Source organism: Meriones unguiculatus, chromosome 4 (assembly GCF_030254825.1).
Source record: "Meriones unguiculatus strain TT.TT164.6M chromosome 4, Bangor_MerUng_6.1, whole genome shotgun sequence".
Classification (NCBI taxonomy): domain Eukaryota; kingdom Metazoa; phylum Chordata; class Mammalia; order Rodentia; family Muridae; genus Meriones; species Meriones unguiculatus.
Window position 1 is genome coordinate 133,313,044 of NC_083352.1, and position 22,126 is coordinate 133,335,169.

The 22,126-nt window shown below is 44.1% G+C and overlaps 1 protein-coding gene and 1 pseudogene across 1 annotated transcript in view; both read right to left on the reverse strand.

The window, feature by feature from the left end:
- Dtd1 (D-aminoacyl-tRNA deacylase 1) overlaps nt 1-22,126 on the reverse strand; it is a 169,569-nt gene that overhangs the window by 8,075 nt on the left and 139,368 nt on the right. The window contains exon 5 of the mRNA XM_021636818.2: nt 13,396-13,568. Coding sequence (XP_021492493.1) covers nt 13,416-13,568 — 153 coding nt within the window. The 3' untranslated portion in view covers nt 13,396-13,415. The remainder of the gene's footprint in view (nt 1-13,395; nt 13,569-22,126) is intronic.
- On the reverse strand, nt 2,906-6,347 carry LOC110548484 (pre-mRNA-splicing factor CWC22 homolog; annotated as a pseudogene).

Genomic DNA, 22,126 nt, shown 5'->3' on the forward strand with positions numbered 1-22,126 from the left:
CAAGCGAGAAACGCAGCTAGTCTGTGCTCTTTGGTTTTGTCTGGAAACATGTCAGGAGTTCACTTCTCCCCTCAGGCCTCACTCACAGTCTGGGGCACCCTCTTACAGTTCTGCACTCCTAAACGTCCAGTAGGTGGAAACACACAGTGCCATTCTCAGGACCTCACGGTTTCCAGGTTTTAGTCGAAGAAAGAAAAGAATCCATCTGCTTTTGTACTGTAGTGAAGGTACAACCCAAGCCTCAGTACCAAAGGGCTCTGATGGCCTCTTTCCTCAGCTGCATCAGCAACAAATGACACTGAAACTGCTTCCCACACCGACCTTCAGAGAAGTCTGCCCTCCTGGCACACATTGGAACTGCGCTTTTGTTTTTTTGTTTTTTTTTTTTTTTTGGTTTTTTTTTTTTAACTTAAGTTTTAAGATTCTGGTTGAATAAATTTTCCTTTCCTTTCTACATGAACTTTAAGTACTATGTAATATTCTAAATTCTTAGGGACAATTTTATGATTCAAATGTATGACATGCTGGTGGAAAATATAAAGTTTACTTTAGAAGAATAAATGACCTGAACATTCACAGCACTCTTTCAAATGAAAAAAAGCAGCTGACACTGTGGACCAAGAGGTCCTGAGCTCCTGAAATGAGATGGAAAAGACACAGAATGGTCTGCTTGGGAAAATGCTACAAAGAAATCAGGCCAGTAACAGTTGTCTTGGAATGATGAGCTGGTAAAGTTTTCGTTTGTTTTTCTTCCTCTTCTTCCTCTTTCTTCTCTTCCTCCTCCCCTTCTTCTTCTTCAAGCAATGTGGCATTTCTGAAATGTGCTAAGTGAAAATTTTTGTAATAAAATTTTATTTCAAAATAGGCTTTAAAAGAGAAAACATATTTATGGCTTCTGATTTCCTACTAAAAGAAACAGAACCAGAAGAAAGTGTCAGGAAGGTGTATTAGAAAGGTGTTGGGCCATGAACTCTCCAAGCTTTCAGGTCCACATCAAGACAGAAGGGCTTCACAAAGCACCTGTCTTGAAGGCTAAATGTAGCTTCAGTCACTTCTCTGTGAATGGGCATCCCAATGGGCCCAACTATGTGTCGGCATTAATACCGCCAGTAACATGCTCTCGACAAATGCCAGAGCCTCTGGCAAGCAGCAGACACTGTCGGAGCTTAAAACCTCTGCCGGCTACCATGGGACTGGCCATATGGCCACTGCTCTGTTTCTAACTTGTTTGCTAGCATTTCCCACCTCATTTTTCCCCTACCCAACTGTGGGAAAACTTAGGAATTGGTTGTGGCTCGGGAATGACTGGGGATAATGATGATGCTATATGTTGGAAAACTAACAGCACCACAAACTGACAGTTTCCTCCAGATGTGCAACTGGCTCTCTCCTTGCTGCCTTCACATACTAAGGAATGAGAAACATCTTCAATAAGGCCAGTGCAGGACCAGAAGCCAGGAATCTTTCAATAACCTGTTCTGAGCTCCTCAGTCAGATGTGGTGGCTCAGATCTGGACTGCTAGTACTTGGGAAGCTGAAGATGGAAATTGGCCCTGAGTTTGAGGCCAGTCTGGGTTATATATTAAGTTTTAGGCTAGCCTAAACTAAAGAATGATACCCTATCTCAATAATAATAATAATAATAATAATGATAATATACTTTTTAAGAACTCACTATTTGTTGTCACTGAGAACACTGAAGTTCCTTCCAATAGTGTTCTTGATGCCCACTGCTGCATCCCTCCATCACAGGGATTAATAGTCGGAGGTCCTGAAGGAACTAAGGCGGGTCCTCTGCCTGTACAGATCCCAGTGCTGTGGGTGTGTCTCCTAACTCCCAACATACTTGGACACATTTGTCCCCACAGCTAGGACACGCTAGGGGATACCGTATGAGAAGCCGCAAGGCGGGAGAACCATAGAGCACTAGACTAAGCGTGGACAGCAGCAGGCCCCGGTCCACAAGGAAGGGAAGCTGTCAACATGAACACAGGTCTAACGAACACTGGACCCTTGTCCAAAACACACTCATGCTCAGCATCAACCATGGGAAGTCTAAGAGTTCACAAGTGCAACCGACACTCCCTCCCATCTCCATGAAGAGCTGTTCTCACTGCTGTCAGGATTGAAGTCAGAAGACTGAGACACCAAAGAGGCCAACACTGAAGACAAGAGGCCACAAGGGTTTCTTCTGTGCCATGATGAGTTTTGATGACTTTCTGAGATGCTCACACAAGCCATCCATTAAACCTCTAAGGCCTGTAAACTGTAAAAGTGGTGGCAAAGCAAACGTTCCCTGGATTGCCTTGTAATAATTCTTCAGAGAATGCCTGTGAGATCTCATCTTTTAATCCTGCTTGAAGTTTACAGCATTCCTGGAAAAATATTTTGACAAAAATTCTACGATGTGACATAGTGGCTTCTTTACTTTCATACATTCCAGAACACTCCATGAAGACAAATCAATGTATAAAAGGTGAACAAACATCTTAGCTATCAACATTTCTTAATTATTCATTTCTGAGTGATGTGTGATATCATATCGTTTGTTGGGTATTCTTTCAATGATTCCATGTGCTCCTTTTTCAGCATGCAAAGTCGTCCAGCTAATGAGCCTAAAAAGGCTCCCATAAGCCCTCTGCTGGCACAGCTATGAAGCATCATATTGCAGCATTAATAGTTTGTATTTCTCTTCGTTCTCCACAAGCCTGGGATCCATCTTGACAACATTAAGAATATCTACTGGGTTACAGTCATTCTCCACAGGGAGCAGTGGAAGATGTGAGCCAAGTCCTTCTCAGGTGGCAGGTGGTCCTCACATCCATCTCTGTGTACGGCAAATATAACCTATCAGCTGCTGAACCCCTCTGCCAATTTCAGAGGGGTTTTAAAGAAATTCAAAATTTCAAAAATAGCATTTATTCCTCCTAGTGACATGTGTTAATTTGAAGCTGCCTTCTTTGAGCAAGCTGATAGCTACTTCAACACTGTCACCTGCTGGTCTTTCCAGAAGCAAAGCGAGCATCTCTATGCGCAGAACTTCGTGTGCCACGTCTTGCTTGTTAAGATGTGCAATGAAGCCTGACGTGCTCAGAAAAATTCACTTGTCGTTTCTTTAATGGTCTTTCTGAAAACCAAAAATTACTCTCATGAGGATTCCTTCTGCAATTTATGGGAGTTTTGGGTTGGTGATTGCCACTGAAGTTTCTTAAGCATGGGTGATAAGTCAAGAAGCAGTTCATGCTTACAGAACAGATCTGGACAACAGTCCCCACTCTGTAACTTCTTGAAAAGGCTCTTGGATAAGAAAACAACTTGGAGATGTGGTTTTGTTGGTGGCCTCACCATTGATCAGCTTCCTTAGGGCCTCTCTGCTCATCCTCTGGCAAAACTAAGCTGTCCCTATCTATAATCTCTTCCTGCTTCATCCTGAGCTTTAAGGGAGGAATATCCACTCCTCAGTTTGAGTGAGGAGAGGATCCAGTGCATCTTTCCTCCTTTGGTAATAGGCGTGCCCTCAGAGTATCTCAACTCCTTCCAGAACATGGGGTTCCCAGGACCCTTTCTGGTCCGATCTCTTTCTCCTGCTCCATGTTTTTCTTGGTGATTCTGTTGCCATCAGAAAACAGCTTCTCAAACACTAACAGTCCAACTTGTTGTAAGTAGAGTACTATCCCTTCAGTAAAACATTTCCTTCTGTTTGCATAACATGTTACTTTCCACTTTCTGATGCCACCTGAACTAATCACATTACTTAAGTTGGTCCAAGTAACAAGTTCTCAGTGGTCTGTGCTCCTTGACAGTTTGCTCTTTCTGTCTTCACGTATCATCTAAAGCTCAATGCTTTTACGTGGTCTTTTCTTGTCTACTTTTTTATTAATTATTTTTAATTTTTCATAATTTATTCATTATATATCCCAATTGAAGCCCCCTCCCTCAACTCTATCCAGTCCCACCCTCCCTCCCTCTTTCCCCTATCCCCTTCCCTTAGTCCACTTTCAGTGGAGGCGTTTTCCTCCTCTGCCATGTGCCCATAGCTTATCAAGTCTCATCAGGACTGCCTGTCTTTTTCCATGGCCTGGCAAGGCTGCCTCACCAAGGGCAAGTGATCAAAGAGTAGACAACTGAGTTCATGACAGAGACAGCCCCTGCTCCCCTCACTCAGAGGTCCACATGGAAAACTCTTATCTACTTCTGATAATCATTAGTAGAGCAGACTCAACTAGTAACACCAAAAACCCAGCAGCAGTGGGAGTAACAGACTGAGACAGACAACAAGAATAGCAACAGCAGGAAGAGGCAGCAGCAGACCCATAGTGGAGACAGCTGCAGCAAGACAGCAAAAGCAACGCTGGGACATCAGCATTGTATCAACAGAAACTGTGGAAGCAGCAAAATGAGAGGGTAGTGGCAGCCATGACAGCAGCCATAGCAAAGAGAGGCAGCTCAAAAGTTACAGAAAGTAACTAGAACAGTAACAAGAGAAACTGGAAATATAGAGAAAACCTGAGGCTAAAGAAAGGTAGAAAGCTGTGAAGATCCAAAGAGAAACTGCAGGTTTTGGTCACTGGATGGGTCTCAAAGATCAGCCAGACCTTGAGGACTAAGAGCTTCAGACATTTTAGGAGCTGTATTAGTAGCCACCGTCAGGTTCTAGGGAATCTTGACAGCCAATGCCCAGGAACTACAACGCTAGCTACTTGCCAACTTATTTTCTAATATGTGCAACACCAGCAGTGAGAATCCATCAGAGAAACCCAATGCACTGCTGGTAAAGCACCTAATAGTGAAAGCGCAGCCTAAGCTGCAGTGAAGTCCCAGAACTGTAGGGGTCAGAGAGAGAAACTGAGGCGCCATGTGGTAGGGGTAGAAGGGAGGCCATTAGTGGTTGTGCAGCCTGTTACAGTGAAGACCCCAGCATATCTGAGGTGCTAGGATGACCTCCCTGGGATGACAGCAGCAGGGGAAAGGAGCCTGTCTGACCCTATGAGACAAATTGTGTGTGCTGTGGATGGCAAAGGTAGTAAAGCGGAGCATCCCCAGCCCTGTGGCACCCAGAATCTTATGAGTAAGTTCCAGAGGTTGGACACTGGGCTAGTTACACTGGTACAAACTGGTTTTAAGTGCAATTGTTTTATACCCCGGTTTTTCCCTTTTGGAGTAAAAATCCATTTAATGTATTTAAAACATTTTCTTCTTATTATTTTACACAAGCCCACAATTAAGAGACTGGGTATTTTAAAGACACTTGCAACTTTCAAAGTGTTTAAAAAATTAAGTGTTTAAAATTTTTAAAGACTGTGGAACTTAAAGACATCCTTCATAGAATTGTAAAAATCAAACTTCCTAAAAATGTATGGAACCAAGTGGCACAAAGCAATTCTAAAGAAAAATAACAAAGCTGAAGGGGTTATAATATTGGACCTCAGAATATACTACAAAGCAACAGCTCCCACACAACATGGCACACATGTGCATACACGCTAAACCAGTGGAACCGACTAGATAACCAAGAAGTAAAACCATGCATTATAAACACCTCCCTTTTGACAGACACAGTGAAGACACACACTGAACAAAGGGAACTGGAAAGTGGTGCTGGGGAAAGTAGACTGTCCACATGCAGGAGAAACTAAACCACCTCCTCACATTATACAAAAATCAACTGAAAATAAGTAAGAGGCTTACATGTGAGTCCTCAAACTATAAAATTATAAGAAGAAGTTGGAAATGAAACAATTTCATTATTTATTGAATGGATATAGAATATTCCATTGTTTATGTAAAACACACTTTAAAAATCTATCTATTGAGAGTCACCTAGGTTGGTTTCATTTCTTTGCTATTGTAACTAGTGCTTTAATAAGCTGATTTCACTTCAGGACATCATGGGGTAAACATCTGGATATGACTGCAAAATCATAGGCAACCAAAGAAAAAATGACAAATGACATTACATCAAACTATAAGCTTTCTATAGAGCAAAGCATTCAACAGAGCCAAGAGACAACCTAGAAGATGAGGGAACTATCTGTAAACTGTAAGACAAGATATATTTTTACAATATGTAAGAACTTCAAACAAACCACTTTAAAAAAATAACAATGTAATTTTTAAATGAGCAAATAACCTGAACAGACATTTCCCAAAAGACATCCAAATAGCCAATAAGCATGCGAGAAACTCATTATCACCAACCGTCCCGGAAATGTAGATAAGAACCACAATACCATTCTCTCTCAGTGAAAATTACTGCTATAAAGTGAAAACTACCTAATGCTGTTGAGGACGTAGAGAAACAGGAAATTTGACATAGTTTTGATGGGAATGTAAATTAGAACAGCCATTATGGAAAACAGCATAAAAGCTTCTCAAAAACTAGAAACAAAATCCCCATATGATCTATCCATCCCACTAAAAGGATCATATTGGCAAGCACCATGATCAGTGCTCTGAAGGAACACACACTTATGTGTTTATTAATACACTATCCACAACAGCCAAGAAACGAAATCGATCTAGGTGATTATCGTTAGATTTTTAAAATGTGTTTAACATACACAGTGGAATATTCTATACCCATTCAATAAAGAATGAAATTGTTTCATTTCCAGCAATGTTGATGGAAGCAGCAAACATTACATACAGAAATAAGTTGCATATAAAAAGACAAACATTGCATGTTCTTACTTTTATGGAAAAGACAAAGTTGCTCTCAGAGAAGTAGGGAATAGACTTAATGTGACTAGATTCTGGGAAGGGTGTTGGGGAGAGGAAGCAAAGGGATGGTGTTAGAACCTGCCCCACTTTTCTAGATGGTAGTATGAAGAATCTTGTGGCCCTGCCCCACTTTTCTCACATCTGCAGCCAAGAGCCAACAAGCCACATGGTTCTCACGAGAGCTAAACCTCATGCTGCCCAAGAACCCAGAGAAAACCTGACTGTGGTCAGGTTACATATTAACTAAACCTGCTTCCTTGCAGTGTGGAGCTGACCCCTTGCTTGTAAACTGTATGAGTAGTTATGGCATTGTGTCTGGGGAACTGAAGCTTCTTATTTCAGACCCTGGCCCACAGCACCTTGCCTAAAGGCCAATGCTACTGGGTGCCTTCCTCCAGAGCCCCTTTTCCCTCTCCTTCCCTAGATTAACAGCTGTATCAGCTGTATCAGAATGACTACCCCTGCTCTGTCACATGTCCACAGGATAACAACAACTGACAAAAAATGGAATGTTTCCTAGTAGCGAGTGCAGAAGATTCTGAATGTCCCAAACAACAACAAAGCAATATGTGTCTTTGGCAGAAGACATGCCACCATATCTGACATATATACACGTGTATTGAAAGGTCACACTACACACCATAACATACACAACATATACAACTATATGTCCTTGCAACTAAAAATACATTTTGAAAAGAAATAGAAAAGGAGAGAGATAGCACATTTAAATACTGAAAACACAGAAAGTACCAGTTAGAACACAGCAGCAAAATTACCCTTCAAAAAGCAAAAGAAAAAACTATAAAGATTTCCTCAAATATGTGCTTCAAGAAATATGGAAAGCAATTCTTTAAACAGAAGGAACATGAAATAGTTCAGAAAGCTGTTTTCACAGCATGAAAGGAAAAACCATAATCAGAGAAGTGAAGGCAAACAATCTTTTTTTAACCTTAATTCATCTTTAAAATAACAACTCAGGAAACAGTTAAAAAAAAAAAAAACAAAAAACAATGTACCAATGATTGTACCATGTGGCAGGTGGGAGTGATGGCCAAATGCCACAAGGAAGGAGGAACTGGTAAGATACAGTATTGTGCAGTAACTTAGCATGGTGCTATTTAACAGCAGAATTAGAGACGTTTACAATGCATATTGTAAACTCTAGCTCAAACACACGTGTGCATGCACACACAGGCACACACACTACTCAACTACTATACTCGGCGCATTAGGAAGAAAAACACTCCACCAAGATGGCAGCATCTCACTATTCCAACAAAGGTCAAGTTGGAAAAGCAAGCAGATGGCGGCTTCCAAGTACTTTCCTTGTTTGCTTTTGAGTGTGCTACATTTGAGAATGAAATGTGGGTGCTGGTCAAGAGCTCTTCTCATCCCTAATGACAGCAGCTAAGTAAATACTCAAATGAAGTGACAGGTGACAAACGCAGAGCTCTGCCAGCCCCGGCTGCCCCAACACCAGCCTGGTAACAGGGAAACAACTGAGTCACAGCTTCAGCGAAAACCCTCTCATCCTGCAGAGCAGGGTGAGGAAGCTGAAGAAATGAGACTGAACACAGGCCAGTGCTAATTTTAGCACTTTTATGTCTGTTTGCTAAAACAGAAAGGAGCATTTGCAGTGTGACAGAGAAATGGCCCTGCCCTGGGAATATCCTCCCAGCCACGAAGCATTTTTAATCATTTTCAAAGAAAAATGCAGCCAATGGTGAGTTTCTCATCTTATGTTCTTTGCCTTTCCCTTTTCCTCTCAAGCCCTGGAAATTCAAAGCAGCTCCCCTGGCCCCAGAGGCTCCCCAGGGCTCTTTCTGTTCTTTAAGAAAAGCAAAAGAAAAATGCAGTCTCTTCCACGCAGCAAAACAAACGCAAGGTCATGGTCTGCCAGTCTTCACTCAGCTTTCACACATATCGAAATATCTGAGGTTGATTTTGTGGCCTGTTGGGATGACAAACTTCTTCAAAGAGACAAGACAAAACCTAAACGTACTATTGTAGTAGCACGTGTCTTTTAGTCCAGCCCCTTCTAAGTCTTCCAATCCAGAAATGTGGCCCAATTCTCAGAGGTCGGTCCATCCCAGCCCCTCACTGGTCCTTAGCTGAATGGGGACCCAGAGGGCTTCATCACAGAGGGACTCTCCCTGCCAGGCTCTGTTGTAGCTGCCTTGGATCTGAATTACGGCTGGAGTCTGAGACTCTCCCCAAACAAAACGGGCTATTGCTGTTGCCCTTGGTTACCTTCCAGAATTCGAAGGTAAGAGCCTACTGCTAAAGACACCATGCTCCAGACACAGGGATAGTGCTGGAAATGACCTGGAAACTTCCTCCCTGAGGGGCTCTCGGTGCTATATACACTGCCAAGGAAAAAATGCAGTCAGCAGTCCTACCCTATGGTGACACTGTGAGACACAACAAAGACTGGACTGGCACTGCATGCACGCTGGTGCAATGGTGGCATTTCATATTGGGGGTTGCGGCAGCTATCTAGTTGGACTAAAGGACAGAATTCATCCCTGGTATTGTAAACCTAGCCAACTATCCATGGCTGGAGAGATCATAAACCCTAAGAAAGAACCTACCGCTGACACTTTCCTGAACTAATATAATTCCTAACTATATCCTGAATTTTCTTATATCTTCTAAGTGTATGCCTTGCCCCTCATCAAAGAAGCTTCTCTTTGCAACAGACGGAGACTACAGACTCTGGGCAGAGATCCACAACTGATCAAAATCCAGGGAATAAGTGACTGTGGGTGACCAGCTCCAGCTCTAAGGCAACCCCTATGCCAAAAATTGGGGAAAATCATGGAAGAGGGAAGGAAACATTGTAAAAGCCAGAGATCTAAGACACATGCAGCTAGATAGTATCTGAAAGACATGACAACAAAATGCACCATGAAATGTCCATAATATGTTTGCCTGAGCAAGAATGGTATACTGACAATGCCAGCTAACAAACCAACGTGAACAAGGGAAACCCCACAAGTTCCCACCCCCAGACGAAGAGCTACAGGTGGCCAATGTCTGCAGAAAGAGGGAGAATTTGATTCCTCCAGGGAAAACAGAGGTTGCCCAACCTCAAATGGCCAGCCTGGACAAGTATATGCAGGCAACACTAAATGGACTCAGTGACTCCATATAATACATGTATATACATGTAACAAGAATAATTAAAGCTGGGATCCTGAGTCTGAGAAGGAGGAGGGACACTGTAGCTGGAATAGGAAAGGAGGGTGGAATTGACACAAACATACATATAATGCTCATATATAAGGTTCCCCAAAAATTATTTTTTGAAAGAATTATTTTGAGACCAAATCCAAAGCAAATAGAAGCTGTCAAATTATCCTGTTTTGTGCTGACTTAAAAGGTAACCAAATCCTTTATCCCTCAATAAGTAAAACAAGGATTTTCAGATATAGTTAAAGGAAAACTCAAGACATTACATTTGTAAAATTTGCAATAATATTAGGCAGAGTCATCAGTTAGCTGGAATTATAACTGTTCAAAATGTTTGAAAACACAAAGCATATTCTAGTAACATGTGCACAGCATGTGTCTACATGCTTGTGTGCAGATCATGTGTATACACATGTGCACATAACATGTGCACAGCATGTGTACTTGCCCTGATGAGCTGGGTTTGGTTCTTTCAGATGAGTGATCATGCTTTTATCCTTCTCCCAGCATTTTGCTATGGGAGTTTAAACATTTAATTTGTATTAAACTTGTAGCTGAAGCCCTAATTCTCCAGAAAAAGGTTATTTTTTATAGTCTAGCAGAAGTCGAGAGAAAAGACACCATGTTTACAGTGTCAAGAGAGTGAAGTCTGGGTGGCTGCTTCCGTCATAGGTTCCACGGCTGGAGGCCCAGGCCAGTGCCCACTTCTGAACAAGTTCAGTGCTCCCTGACACAACTGAGCCTGACAGGTTGGGTCCTTCTGGCCTTCCTCAGTGGGTGGACGCAGAGGCCCCATCTTCCAATGCCTCCCTCCGTGGGTCCGGCAGGCACTGTGCACAGATGCTGGAGGCCTCCTCTCCATCATCCCTCTTCATCCTGTCCCACTGTGCCCTGTCTGCACATGTCACAATTCTTTCCTCCAGACAGATAATTAACCAGTAGCATCAGCAGTATTTGTATGACAAAACTGACCACCAGCAGGAAAACCATCGAGTTTTAGACAGAGTAGGAACAGACAGTTTATGCATTACATGAGTCACACGAAATGCCATCACATACTCATAAATACATCATATTAATTAGAAACCAAATATCACATTTTGTATACAACTGACCCACATCATGCTTTTTAGTTCATGAATAAAAAGCAGTGGCTTTAGGCCTGAGCATCAAAATGAGAAACTGGTGAGTTGGTGGCTGTGACTAATGAGGGCCAATGTGATGTGACCCTTTCTCTGACTCACTTCACTCATTCATGAATGTGAGGTAAGTCACCAGGACCAGTTACTATAGCATCGTCACCTTCCCCCAAGTACACTGGAAGAAAGCTCAGCGCTGCAGGCAGGGTACAGGAGAAGTCAAAGGCAGAGGATTCCTTCACAGCCCCCCACCCAGCTATCAGTGAGCCAGAGGCCCAGTCTTTCTGACCTCTTTGTTCATTCTTTGATCTGGGTACTCATGCACCCAACCATTACTAATGTATCTCAGGATCTGTCATGAACGTCCTCAAAGCTATAGGCATCTTAGAGGCACTGCCTTTAGAAGGGAAGAAAAGGCCTTGCTGGCCACCGCTCCTCTGGCAGTTTGGCATCTCCAGGATGACCCTGTCTTCAGACCTGATTTAATCAGTTTATGAGCTGAAGGCTCCAAAATGCATGCTTAAGACCTTTCCTCAGCCCTAGCCCCACAGACACAAGACCTGGGCATTGTGCATTCACCTGTCCCTACACCACTCTAGATGGCCCCAATGCTCACAGCGATTCATCACCAAGCTGATCCTTTACCCCTTCCCCTGCTATTTCTTTGGATTTTGCAGTTCCTCCACACTGACCTGTCTATTCCAGCCTCACTGTCCAGAGCTGGAGGATGCACTTTTCACGTTACGCCGGACTGTGCTCTTTTGTTTTCAGAGGTTCCTCACTACCCGAGGATGAAGTCTGCATTCCTGGGAGTTACAGACCAGGTCCCCCCAACTTCACAGAAGCATTACGCTCTCTGCTCTGGCACCCAACCATTCAGCTAACCTTAACTTCCTTTCTTCCAAAACCAGCTATCTTGTCATTTATAATCCTCCAATAAAATAATGTTGCGACCTTGCTGTAGATCAGATCTGGAGTCTTCCGACTGTGCATATAGTCAAGGCTTGGTCTCCACTGTGGCACTCTGGGAGTCCGTGGAATTTTTCAGAGATGGGACCCAGCAGGAGGTCTTCAGGTTATTCGAGGTGTGCTCCTAAAAGGAGCCTGTGGAGTCTCAGCCTTCTCTTCCTCCCCTTTCTCTCTTTGTGCTTCCTAGCTATGAGGTGAACACTTCGTATCACCATGTGCCCCTGCCCTGATATATGGCCTTGCCAAAGGCTTAAAACTCAACAGGGTCAATAAATCACTGGCTAAAACCTCCAAAACTGTGAGCCAAAATAAGCCTTTCTCAGCTGTTTTTGTGATAGTGACCAAAAACTAACACACATTTTTCACTTTTGCCTTGGCAGCTATTCCTGCTCTTGTCCTTCATCTCCCAGTTCCACGTGCCCCTAAAGGTCAACTTCATAGCCCTCTCTACCTCACACTTTGTTCTTCCCATGCCACATGCACTTGGCTGTGACACCACTGTTTCTGTTCTTCTTCCTGAATGTGTGAACTTCATAAGATCAGGCCTGGACCCTTCACATCTGTACTCAGTATTTGTCCAGTGTCCATCAAATAAGGGGCTTTGATAATTACATGTAAAGAGGAAACTGAAACAGAAGGTCATTGAGGCCTCTGGGGCTACTCAACACAATCCTGGCATGGATATAATGAAGAACTTGGCATCGTTTCAGGAGAGTAGATGGACAATGCTAGCTGGTCATGGTGGTGCATTCCTGTAGCCTCACTACCCAGGGGACAAAGGCAGAAATACTGCTGTGAGTATGAAGACAGCCTAGCCTATATAGTTGAGTTTCGAGCCCATCAGAGCTATATAGTAGTAGCGCTCTCTCTCTGCCTCTGTCTCTGTCTCTCTCTGTCTCTGTCTCTCTCTCTCTCAATATAATAAACAAATAAATGGCTGTGCCATGCAGGATGAATGGAATGATGGTAAAATACAAACGAGGCAATAGTGAGAGATGACTTTAGAGGACACTGGCTTCTGTTGGAGTGCTCAGGTAAGAGTGGCAATGCGGACAGGGTGGGAGAGTAATGACAGAAATGAGCCTGACAGCAAGAGGACACACAGTTGTTAGTCAGGGCCAAGCAGTGTGGCATGAGCAATGCAGGGGGGACACACACCTGTCTACAGGGTGGGCCTGTCATGTGCATGCATCCTGCCTGCACACATTTCAATGTACAGCAATAACCTCCTCTGGGCTGGAAAGTAGCCCACTTAAAGATGCCATGACAAATGTGCAAAGATGAACACTGCCTTAGCAGCCAGCTCACCCTGATTCATTTCTGGTCCCCTAAAACGTGTGGGGACAAAGGTACCCATGTGGGAACCTCCTACCTGAGTTCCTACTTCGGCATCTATGGCTCCCGCTCCGAAGACACATCGCCCTCCGCCCCGCTGCTGGCGCTGCGGTCTTCTTTTCGGGGAGTGTTTCGTTCTTTGCTTGACTCAGAAGGCCCCTTGGCTCTGGTCTTCTCTTTTCTCTGCTGCTGTTTCTCCAGCTTGGACAGCTGATTAAAAAAGAAAATATTTTAAAGTGGTGAAGATGTGACTAGGTAGTCAACGCATCAGGACTTCCCAGGTGGAAACCACAGGAAAAGCCTCTGCCTGATGCCTCGATTAGCCCAAGGGCTCACAGGTCCAACTATGCACAACGTCGATCAAACTGCACCTGAATCCTCCCACAGATTTACTACCTGCTACCTACAATGCCACTCTGACTTCTTCACCAGCACGTGGGATGTGCGCCACGCCACAGGCCTCTTCTGCAAGCTCAGAAGAACGCCTTAAATGGCAAAGGCTTTTAGCTTATTACCATTTTTTTGATACTGCTGTAGCTTTTCTCGCTGTTGTCTTCCCACTTGCTATGTTTTAAAGGGTGTTCAAAGTGTTTCTCTGCTTGCTAAAGGTAACAGAGAAGACTGTGAAATAAGATACACCGAGCATTGTCTCAGTTACATTCATTCCTGAGCCTAAAGCCGGACCCACCCAAGCCATGTGCTCCTACTAATGCTAACGGTAGTCACAAATGGGCCACCAGCCACTGGTGCGTCCAGCTGCAGGGTGGGGGTGGAACAGCACATGTTCTAATATGACCTGTTTCTTCCCTTGATATCTCCCCAACAGTTTCAAAGTAACCACAGACTAGACAGTCAGAAGAAACTTAGGCCAGCTCACACTGAGCTTCGGTACAGCCTCTCCATAAAGGCCTGTAGAGAATACTAGCCAAGTTTTGGTTCACGAGATTTTCTTGAACTAAGAAAGGCATCTGTACCAAAGCCTGAGAGACAGCAACACCCAGCTCCATCTGCTTCCCAGACCAAGTCTGCAGGCATTTTCTCCATCACATGGAAAAAAAAATTCAGTGAAGGGCTAGCCTCTCCCAGCTGGCCTCTGCCCCATGTCCAAATACGCAGTCACTTCATACTGCCTTCCAGAGCACTGCTTTTTTTATAGACAGACTCTGAACTCAACCTTTTATTGATGAACAATCAGTAGCTTTCAATTAGGTCCAAGACACCAAATTTATTAATGACTGGCTTATAGTACTATCTATCCCAATGTCCATTAACTTGAAAAGTTATACCAAATAACCAGGCTGGTTGACGTGCTAATTAGATGTGTTGAATTTCACCACTGATCCAGAGACCTTCTTTCCAGGCAACCTCCCTTACAAGACCCCACCCCTGAGAGATTGTAAGGGCCAGAGGTGGTAGATAACTACAAGGAAATGATGTTTTCCAGACACAACAGGGCACCGGACATATGAACCATGTGACTGTGACAGCATGCACATGACCCGTGTCAGCTCAAGCCAGACAAAAGCTCAGCATGGAACAGTGGGAGGGGCCTAGGAAGTCTCACCCCTTCTGAGGAGCTATTGGCCATTGGTTGCTTCTAGGAGAGACTCCTCCTCTCCTAGAAGCAACCAATGCTTTTCCATTAAGGGTATGCCCTCTAGTAGGTCAACCACTCTCCAGGACATACCCCATAGCCAAGAGTATTTGAGTAGACAGACCACATAGCCAAGAGCATTTGAATAGACAAATTGGATCTGGCAATGGTTTGGGGGTTTTATTGTTGTTTTCTTTGTTTGTTGGTTGGTTTGGTTTTTAAGTGGGGGCCCGTTTTATGTTTGGGGGAGTTTTGTTTGTTTTTGTTTTAAGGACAGAAAGATTTCTCTATGTAGCCTTGGCTGTCCTGGAACTCGCTCTGTAGACCAGGCTGGCCTTGAACTCAGACTACCTCTGCCTCCCAAGGGCTGGGATTAAACGTGTGTGCCACCACCACCTGGCCAATCAACTACTGAGAGAGAGAAGAAAGGAGGGATAGAAGGAGGGAGGGAGGTGGAAGGGAGGAAGAAGGAGAGAGAGAGTACACAAAGTTGGGTGAGTTGGAAGATAGGGATTGTTCTGAGAGGATTTAGGGAAGAGGCTAAATATGATCAAAATACATTGTATAAAATGCTCAAAGGATTAATAAAATTTTTTTTCAATTTTACCCCATGCATAGAGGAAGGCTCATAAGAATGTGTAGTATAATATCAAGGAAAAAAAGAACTGGAAAATGCCCACTAATAGAACAGATAATTATAAAATGCTAAAGTCACAAGAGGTAATACTGTAGGACAGACACATCTACAAGGACAAGAAATGACAAGATTTTAAAAATCATGTTGTGCACAAACAAAGTTTCAGAGAGCACTACACACCATGAGGGACTCACACGCCAACAGCATAAAGTTCATGCAGCGCACACTGTGAGGAGCTCACACCACACACTGCGAATGTACTCACTGCACGCTGTGATACGCTCAGGGAAATGGGGGGAAAGTCAGACAGCTCCAAGGCATGGGCTGACTTGGGGAGCGGGGAAAGCATGGTGGGATGGACGCACACAGGCTTCACCTGGAACTGTCCACTTTCACTTCTTTAACAACAAGACCAGAGCTAGAATTTGCCTCCCGACTAGGGCCAGGCCATGAGCCATTTGCACAGGTCACATGGAGAGCAGATGGAAAGATGTTCACGGCAGAGTGTATGTCAGCACGGAACCTCCTTCATTGACCGGCACCCAGTGAAAGACAAAACCGACGACGCTGAGCTCTCGGTGTGTAGCCGACTTTAGGCTGACAGAAGCTTGTTGTCTGCCTAGTAACAAACAGCTCATTCCAGTTTTTAGCTGTTTTGGGTTTGTTTTTTTGTTTTTGTTTTTGTTTTTTTTTTCCTTTTTAGGTTGGTTGGGTTTTTTGTTTGTTTGTTTGTTTTTGTTTTTGTTTTTGTTTTGTTTTGTTTTTTTTGTTGTTGTTTTTGGTTTTCTGTGGAGCCTTGGCTCTCCTGGACTCACTTTGTAGACCAGGCTGGGCTTGAACTCAGAGATCTGCCTGCTTCTGCCTCCTGAGTGTTGGGATTGCAGGCATGGGCCACCGAGCCTGGCTAACATTTTTAGCATTTTTAAATGCGAGGAATCTAGGAAATGGTAACAAGAACTTTTGCTGCATTTTCTCTGCAGCATTATTTTCCATGAACAAATATTTACTTTATATATTCTAACACAGATAAGGAAGGGCTTTCTACACTAAGGATGACTTTTTTTTTTTTAATTTCTCTCTTGGCATTGAAAACCTCTTTCTTTTTTGAAACCGTAAGGATAGACAAGGGTCTCTCTGTCTTTTTTTTTTTTAATTTTTCATCAATTACACTTTATTCATTCTGCATCCCCCAATAAGCCCCTCCCACCTCCCCTCCCAATCCCACCCTCCCTCCTCCCTCTGCTTGCATGCCACTCCCCAAGTCCACTAATAGGTGAGGTTCTCCTCTCCTTTCTGATCTTAGTCTGTCAGTTCACATCAAAAATGGCTGTATTGTCCTCTACTATGGCCTGGTAAGGCTGCTCCCCCCCAGAGGGAGGTGATCAAAGAGCAGGCCAATCAGATTATGTCAGAGGCAGTCCCTCTTCACATTACTATGTAACCCAATTGGACTCTGATCTGCCCTGGGCTACATCTGTGCAGGGGTTCTGGGTTATCTCCATGAATAGTCCTTGGTTGGAGTATGAGTCTCTGGGAAGTTCCCTGTGTTCAAATTTTCTTGTTCTGTTGCTCTCCTTGTGGAGACCCTGTCCTCTCCAGCTCTTACTATTTCCCAGTTCTTACCTAAAATTCTGTTCACCTGCCCAACAGTTGCCCATCCGGCTTAGATGCAGAGCCAGATGGGCAACTGTTGTCTTCTTTTTTTTTAATCATCTTATCTTGTAAATATACCTAGTGGTACAGAAATTTATACTCAAAAATGGTTAAGATAGCAAATTATATGCGTATTTTGCTAAAATTTGAAAATAATTTCAGGGGCTAGAGAATTGGCTCAGTAGTTAAGAATGCTTATTGTTCTTGAAGAAGACTCTGCTCCATTCCCAGCACCCACGTCAAAGCTCCAATTCCAGGGCTTACCACCCTCTTCTGTCCTCCATGGAAACCAGGCATACTGAGATATATTTAGGCAAAACACCCACACCCATAAAATAATGTTTAATTAAAATAATTTTGGTATGCCAGGCAGTGGTGGTGTATTCCTTTAATCCCAATGGTCAGGAGACAGATGCAGTCAGATCTCTGATTTCAAGGCCAGCCTGGTCTATAGAGTGAGTTCCAGGACACCTAGGGCAACACAGAGAAATCCTGTCTTGAAAAAGACACAAAAACAAACAACTACAGCAATAATAATAATAATGGTAAATACAAGTTGACAATACATGCTAAATCTCCCAATTTCTTTTATTTTCTATATTTCCGGTTCATAAAACCTAAAAATTTGGAAGTCAGTATTCTGCCATATACTGTGTTAGGCTGCCTTTTGATGTATATTTACTCCTGTATGCAAGAAGCATAGATAGATACCCACATATGCACACACACAAGAGGGTAATCACAAATGTTATACAAGACAGGTGTTGAAAATATATTTGTTTCAAAAGGTAAGAGGCCCTCTCAGTTTTGTTTCTCCTTTTTCAAGGTAACATACAGGAAATGTGAATATTACAGGTACCAAAACTGAATGCCAGCTGCACTGTCAGACCTCACCGAGGCCTGCTGTGTTCCCACCTTTTGCCTCCTGCTCTGCTGCTCTTGATACCAGGGCCCAACAGAGAGGATGACGGGTATGATCCCAGGGGACAGGGCCGTCTCAGGGGAATCACAGCTCCATCAGCTGTAGCTCTGACACAAAGCATTGTCCCATGCTGTACAAATGTAGACTTAGGCTTGAACTTCACCTTAACCCTGACTCCCACCACCATGAGCCAAGCTTGTAAATCACATGTGCTAATTCTTTAAACAACAGGCACAGCCATGTTTCTGCCAACCATGCAACGCTGATTCTCTTACATTACTTATCTTAAAATAACCCAATCCCACATGGCTCCAGGCCACCAAATAAAGTTCTCTGGGAGAACACTGTGAACCAAATTAATAAATTTAAGCCTTTTCTCGGAAAACTGGGTCCAGGGTATCCGGGAGGTAGAATTTATATCTCAGGGCAAAGAAACAGATGGACTAATTTTTTTCTTTTTCTTTCTTTCCTCTCCTCTCCTCTTCTCGTCTTCTCTCTCTCTCTCTCTCTCTCTCTCTCTCTCTCTCTCTCTCTCCTCCCTCCCTCCCTTTTTCTTTCAAGAGGATAGAGTATTCCTTTTCTCTTTTCCTCTTCATTACCCTCTCCTCCCTACCCTTCCCTCTTAGGAGCGAATGAGAAAGGAAAAAGAGACAGAAAAACATGGTGTTGTGCACGGGCTCATACAGAAAATCTCGCTTTCAAATTAACATGAGATCCACATCTAAGAGAAAAGCAAGCACTGTGGGTCCACGAGTGCTGATGCTGACTGCTTCTGGGGCCTTTTCTTTTCTGCTTGTTTAAGGCATTGATGAAAATGTTCACATTGTGAAGTAGATCTTGTCCCAAGGACTGACTTTTATGCCTTAGAGACAAATCCAACCTTGCAAAGGCAGCTCTGGAGAGAAAGACCCCTCCAGGGGATCAAAATGAAGGACTCTTTTCATTAATATCCCCACACTCTAACTGCATACTCTAAGAATAAACTCTCTGCAGCCAAGCCTGCATACTGAAACACCCTGAAGAATCGACCAGGTATACAGCGGGCACAAAACTAAATATAAAGGACACAGTGAAAACTGGGCTATCATGAAGATGGCAAGCCCTATCCAAGGATGCTCCCATTTTTATACATATGTCTGAACAAGCATAATGCTGAAATCACCTGCTTGGATGCTGCTTTGCTCTTCCACCATATGAGTTTGCTAACTCTTCAGGTGTCAAGACAATTTGTCATCACCCTGAACAGTCTATGGAGAAGCCACTATGACAACCACAGTTAGTCACATCCCAGCCCCTCTTTCCTTCCTTCCCTGATGCACAAGCGTCTTGCTTCAAGGGGAATAGCGTCTGATCTCAGGCCATGTTTTTGACCTATTGGAACGGCAGGGGTATCAAACTGTATATGGGAGGTGACATCACCTTCCTTCTTTACTGACCTTGACCACATGGGAACCCTGGCACAGCACAACTCTTGGGATGAGGAAGAGCTTCCAAGGCACAGAAGCCTCTGAAGCCCTAGCAGGGCTCCTCTGTTAGCGATAACAATCATGTTGTTCATGGTGAAAAAGCAATGTGGTCTGGGACACTTGCAAGCTGAGAGCAAACTTCCCACAAACCAGCCATTGCACTCCATGTGAAGAGGTCACAGGCAAGGCTACAAGTTTTCTCTAGCTTTGGCAGCATGTGAACAACTAAGACAGACCAAACCCACGGCCTCTAGGTATTAAACCCCCACCTTGTGTCTGGGGAACCATACAATCTCTCTCTCTCTCAACATACTAACTTCATTTAACAGATATGTCCTGAGCATAGGCTATAGTCCACGCCTGGACAGGGGACAGCATCATAGCAGAGAGAGTAGCTCGGCACTTTCGTCTCTGGAGCTTACTGTCCACAGAGAAATGGTTGGTAACCCCACTTAGCTGCCAGAAGCCTGTCTCTGCTGTAAACACCTGAAATGTACATATGGCGGATTCATCATTAGCCCACCTAAATGCAAAGGACCTGGGAGTTCCCAGACCCTTCCTGTTTACCCAGGACATCTGCCGCACTGTCAGGCCTATGATGGAAGATAGCATAAGGCAGTGCAGAGCCTGAGTGGGAAGTGGCTGCAGGAAGACAGAAGCTGAAAGTGGAGATTCACACAAGGAAAGCTGAAAAACCAGATGCCAGTCCCAGTGAAAGTGCGGCAAAGGGAATGAGTGAGGAAGAACTTTGGGCTGTGCTGCCCCTCGGGGAGTAGCTGGAGCAGCTGCCAGGAGTGAAGGATGTGAAAACCACTGGTGGACTCATCCCAAAGGCCCCAGACAGAGCGGATGGGGAGGCAGTACGGTGCATGGGGCTCCAAATGTGAGTGGTAGTCAGGGTAAAATAATGGTAGGGGCATCTGTGGCACATACAAAAATGGCAGATGGACTTTCAGAAATGTGAATGAATAGAGCAATTCTGTTTGGAAAAGCAGACCAGGCCTTGCAGGGAAGGGAGGCTTGGGCTCCCAATTCTCAGCAGTGGTTAAAGAGCCCTCCATCTACAAGTGCCTTGATAAGGAAAAGAACTCAGCCAGCTACAGATGTGTGAAGGCCCCTTGCGGATGAGGGGCTAGCTTCAGGGTTGGGATATCTGTCTCTAATGACGGTAGCAGTTCAATGGCAAGAGGAAAGCGGAGTTAGGCTGGCCTTTGATTCCCACTGCCCCGTCTGCTTTACCATAAAGGGCAAACTCAGGGCACTGGATGTGCAAAGCACCACATAACCAGGGACTTGTTATCACTACCCTGTTCTTTCACACACACACACCATTACTTGGGGCATCTTTAGAGACACATATATTCGTGATGAGGACAGACAGAGCCATGGTAACAGAAACTATAGAATGAAAGGTGACTCCTGCTTCTGTGGCAGTTGGGATGAGGAGTATCTCTATTAATAGTCAGAGGATTTGAGACCCGGTCCTTCATGTTCAGTCAGACCTTGTAATCATAAAGACTCCACTCTCTGAAGAATCCGGCACAGTCGCCTGATATGCAGCTAGCTACACCAAACAAGGTTGAAGGGCCAAGCGGAGATAGCAGGAAGGGTTGGGTATGGTGTCTCCCTGCCCCACCTACCTCCCTGGAGACACCTCAACCTACCAGACTAAAGCAGTGCATTCAGCTTTGCAGGGGTTCCCAAGAACTGGCTTCTTTGTGGTTTATTTCGGAGCAAGTGAGGTACACTTTAACACTTGATGGAAGGATCACAGTCAGAGGGAGATGGTACCTTACACTCGATTTCAACATAATAAACGACAACAGTGAAAAATCACAGCAATTGTAGATGAGCTATGACATTGTTGTGATAAGTCCACACCCCCCCCCCCCCAAAAAAAAAAAAAAAACAACCAAGTCTGGTCATACCATTTCTGTTACTGGAATCAGCCTCCATACTCAAAGGACCCATACATCTAAGGTGAAAACTCTACCACAGTTCTCCATCTTCACACTGAGGAAACAAACGACCCCTTAGATCCTGTCAGCCAATGGTTCCCCCTCTGGGATTCTGAGAACTCATGAGCAGCTGTTATTACTCCCAGATTGACTCTGAGCACAATGAGGTCAGTAAAGAGAGAGCTTGCCCAAAGCCACGTCCAGGCCAGTCAGGCTGGGCAGAAGCCAGGTCTCAGGACTGCAGCCAAGCCTCCAGTTGACCTGACTTCTCTTTGGAGCAAACGTTCACCTACACTGGGATTTACCGAGACTGCCAGGCCTAGAACAGCAAATCCCATTCCCACTCTTGTTAGGATAATGTGGGGTACAATCCTGTCTTTGAGTTATTTTAATGTTGGTTATTTCCTGCCAGACTGTTCTGTCCTGCATTTAAGCAAAATCTAATTAGAGAGGGAAGAAAATAACAAAAGAAAAAGTTAAGCCCCATGAAGTCAGTTCTGTGGTTTTTATAGACCCTGGTGTAGATGGGAAAGTTCTG